The sequence below is a fragment of the Lates calcarifer genome, linkage group LG21 (assembly GCF_001640805.2).
Source record: "Lates calcarifer isolate ASB-BC8 linkage group LG21, TLL_Latcal_v3, whole genome shotgun sequence".
In the NCBI taxonomy this organism is placed as follows: Eukaryota; Metazoa; Chordata; class Actinopteri; family Centropomidae; genus Lates; species Lates calcarifer.
The window spans coordinates 12,587,150-12,590,992 of NC_066853.1; the positions used below are offsets into that span (position 1 = coordinate 12,587,150).

The window sequence follows — 3,843 nt, forward strand, 5'->3', positions numbered from 1 at the left end:
ATAGAAGAATTGTATTAAAACTGGAGCCCTTAATAATAATATAATGGGCAATAAAATATATATAAATGACTCTGTCTTAAGCCCCACCTAAACAGTCTCCTCTTTGCAACAACAATTTTCAATTGTAATCCAGTATATTTACAGTGTGGTATTAGCACTTTTGTTTACATACAGGGTCTGAATGTGCCTACCTATCTATCCGGTAGATGGCGATAATGCACCGGTACGTTGGTTTACCACCCGCCTATAAATAGATCGTAGAAGAAGACAGAACCTCCACTTCCACCTGCATGCCCATGCTAACGCTAACACTGCTAACTGGAGAACGGAGTTGGTAGGTTCAAGATAAGACAGCAGGACGTTTTAGTAAAGCAGAAGTGCATCTTTCTTTAGTCGTTGTATTATCCACTGTTGTGAAGGGGAAAAACGTGTTTTGTGGTTGTGTCTTGTTGAAGTTACTCCAGCCTGTGTCAGAGTTTTCTGAGAAGTAGTAGCATTCTCCCACCAAGTTGCTAACCTTTAGCTAAAAGTAAACAAAACTTTACTGGTAAAAAAAATATTTAGTTCGTTCTAGGGCATCTTATCTGATGCATTGGAGACAGACGTGCTTTTAGTATCAAACTTTAACTGTTGCCACCTCCTGTACGACTGCTTAAAGTTAAAACTGAAATGACTGGATTGTATTAATAAGATATTATCTTTAAGAAGCTAAATGCGACCGTAACAAAAATGCGTTGCATTATTAGCACAAAACGCAACCATAAAAGGGGAACAAGAAGTCCAAACATCAAAGCACACGAGTCTTAATCTACTAGTGCATTTAAGTCTTTGTTTTCTGATGCTGATAACGTGATTATATCAGTAATACGCGTAAACATTGTCATGAGACTGATTTATATCCCATAGTTATATCCAATGATTTTTTTAAATCTATTAATTAATCTGTCACCTATTTTCCAGAGAATTTTATCACTTAGTAGCGAGCCAAGTATGAAAACTGTCCATCACAAGACACCAAAACATATCTTAACATTGCTTGTTATGTGTGGCCAACAGTCCAAAACACAGTGATATTAGATTTTACAATGATTAAACACAGATAACTCTCTGTCATTCAGTCATTTTTGCTAGATAAACAACTGAAATCGTTAATTAGTCATCAACATGTATTCCTATTGTTTTTCTGCTGATGGTCTAATCAGTTAAATGCTTAATCATCAGTTTTGAGCACTTGCAGGTAGTGTGTGTGCCCTTCTCAACATGATATCAGGCAAAAGCAATGTCAAATGTCAAAGGTGCCCATACACTGAATAGATGGCTCCGAAAAGACAGTATATCCAGTGCACTTATGACATGTCAGCATTATGTCTTCATCAGATGAATATTTCCCATGTGATCATAAAGATATGAACATCACTCAATTGAACCCTTTTGATCCCAAGTCAAGCCCATTAGCCCATTAGTACACATGACACTATTCACAATATTTACAACACAAAGTTCAGATACCAGCTTCATGACAGTCACAGGGTGCAATGAGATGCTTACCCTCATGAAAGAAAAAAAAACAGATTATAGTGATGGAGGTTGTAAATGTAAATTTTATAGGAGGTCACATCTTGTCTTTTTGGGAACATCTCCCAGCATGTGGGCAACTTCTTTTCTTGAGATTAACTGATTTGTAGTTGATTAATTAGTTCATAGAAATGACAACATTTCAGTTTCTAATTCAAACTCCTTAGTTATGTGTGAATGTACTCTAATGTGTCTAAAAAGGTACTTTTTCTTTCCAGTGGAGATATTTACCAGCTAGTGTGAACGATTGTTGTTTACCTGTCACAGAAAGACTCAACATGGCGACACCGGTGTCTGTGCTCCGCCTGCCCAAAGGACCTGACTCCAACAGTCGTGGATTTGACCCCAAATCACCCCGGTTCATTGCTCTATGTCGCACCTCCATTTTCACTTCTGCTGCCTCAGAGGTGGACTCTGTAGAGCTGCAGAGAGAGCAGCAAGCCCGTTCTGTGCTGAGAGAGACTTTCCTCCGGTGTCTGCTCTCCATGACCAACAAGAAGGTTCAGTTTCACATGTATGAGAAGGTGAAGGTGGAGGCTACATTTGGCGCGTCTGACATCGACGTGCTGAACTTTCAGGTGTCGGACTTGCACACTCCTATTGGGGTGCAGAAAGAGGCACTGATTAGGAGTCAGGATGTGATTTCATTTACTTTTGATGTATGAACACTTGAGCACATTGTTTCTTGTTTAAACAGCACATTTTGGATAAGAGGCACTTGGATATCTCATTTGTTGTTGCAAGTGGGATCTGTTTTCACACCTGTGAGGTCGTTTATAAAACTGTTTATATTTTTGCAGAATAACATGGTTGTACATTACTATTTCCTATCTGTATTGTTTATTTGATAACACTGATGTGTGCCTCAGCATTCAGAGGCAACATTTACAAGCAACTCCCTCATTTCAACACAAGAGGGAGCCCTATCCTTGTGTTTCACGGTGGACATCAAAGCCTGTCATGAGAACTTATGAAAATTTGCACTGGGATTGGATAATGCTTTTGAGAGTCAAGTCTTACATGGTTTTTGTGTGTGGGTGAGATGATGTGTGTGGTGGCTGATCAGGTAGGGGCTCTGTTTATTCAGCTAAAACAAGTCAGAAAACTGTATAGCTTAATGGTAATGCAACCTTTATGACCAGGAAGTCAAACAAAGAAAGCTAAATTAACTTAATATCTCACCTGGTATCATATTGTCCGTGTGTCTGAGTAGATCGTCAACACCGCTATCTTCCTTTGTGAGATGCAGAACGAGGTTATTACTTTGCTGGTGCTCAAGTTGTGTCATTGAACTGAGGAAAATGGAATGTTGCACTTTAGACATGTTTTCTGAATGAGCTACTTTTGTATTTGAGCATCTATTTTGTATTTGGAAAAAAAGAGACTTTGTTACAAGTATACAAAGTTGTTTTTGCAAATTATAACACCTGAAAAGATGTATGTCTGATTGATGTTGGTAAATTGTAACTCAATTGAAATCCCTACACCATAACATCCATCAAAACTACATCATATTTCATTATGATTTGAAAAACTGCACTGCTTAGAGATAGTGGTTCATTTCTCTACACAGTGATAATCAAAGTAACACAATGTTTATGCTTAAAATGACTGATAAACATTTAAAGGGAGGAAAGTTTTGTGTCTGATATGTGGAATATAGTTACTGTCAGAAGATATGTCTTGTGCTCTTTGTAGTCATTTCATTGACTTTTCAACAAGAAACAGTCATTGTGAACTGAGTTTGAGGAACTGCCAGGCACAGGCCCCAGGGCCTAAGAGTTTACTGGGGGGCCCTGGGCCTGTGCTCAGTAGGCCCATTTGGCAATCCATCCATGAACACAGAGCTTCAGTAATGTCTTGACCACTGAACATCTGAATGAACAACAAATTAACTTTGTTGTTTTCAGTCATGGATCCAAAACATTTATGGAGTGCGATATTAACCTGAATTAACGTAATAGGCTTTCAAATGCACTGAAGTTTTAGATGGATCAGGTGCACATCAAATCATTTTTCCCTGAACGTTTCAGCAGTCTCCTGACAAGGCCAACGCAGGGCCCACATCTGATGGCAGCACATATATTAGTTATTTAAATCCTTGGTCATAAATATAAAACAGAGGAGCAGGATTCATCATTGTTTAGCACCAGCCTCATGGGGAGGGGTAGGAGGAGGAGGAAGGGGCATCAATACTATTTAATCTTCTTAAAAGGTGTATTTTGCGAGTTCCCAATAAGTCATTTTATTTGAGTGCCATTAGGCGGT

At 38.7% G+C, this 3,843-nt stretch overlaps 1 protein-coding gene across 3 annotated transcripts; it reads left to right on the forward strand.

Moving 5' to 3' along the window:
* The first annotated feature begins 256 nt into the window (after positions 1–256).
* Positions 257–3,254, forward strand: gemin7 (gem (nuclear organelle) associated protein 7). 3 transcript variants are annotated; one of them, XM_018702088.1, is made up of 2 exons: positions 257–334; positions 1,843–3,254. In XM_018702088.1, exon 2 carries the CDS (start codon positions 1,854–1,856, stop codon positions 2,238–2,240), a length of 387 nt encoding a protein of 128 aa, XP_018557604.1. In that variant the 5' UTR covers positions 257–334; positions 1,843–1,853; the 3' UTR covers positions 2,241–3,254. The 3 variants fall into 3 exon arrangements, with proteins under 3 accessions (XP_018557604.1, XP_018557605.1, XP_050921528.1); XM_018702089.2 differs by having other exon boundaries at positions 269–334; positions 1,794–3,254; XM_051065571.1 differs by having other exon boundaries at positions 270–334; positions 1,847–3,254.
* Positions 3,255–3,843: the final 589 nt, after the last annotated feature.

Excerpts from the sequence above, each read along its gene's own strand:
- gemin7 (XM_018702088.1), top strand. The coding sequence starts at position 1,854 with ATGGCGACACCGGTGTCTGTGCTCCGCCTGCCCAAAGGACCTGACTCC.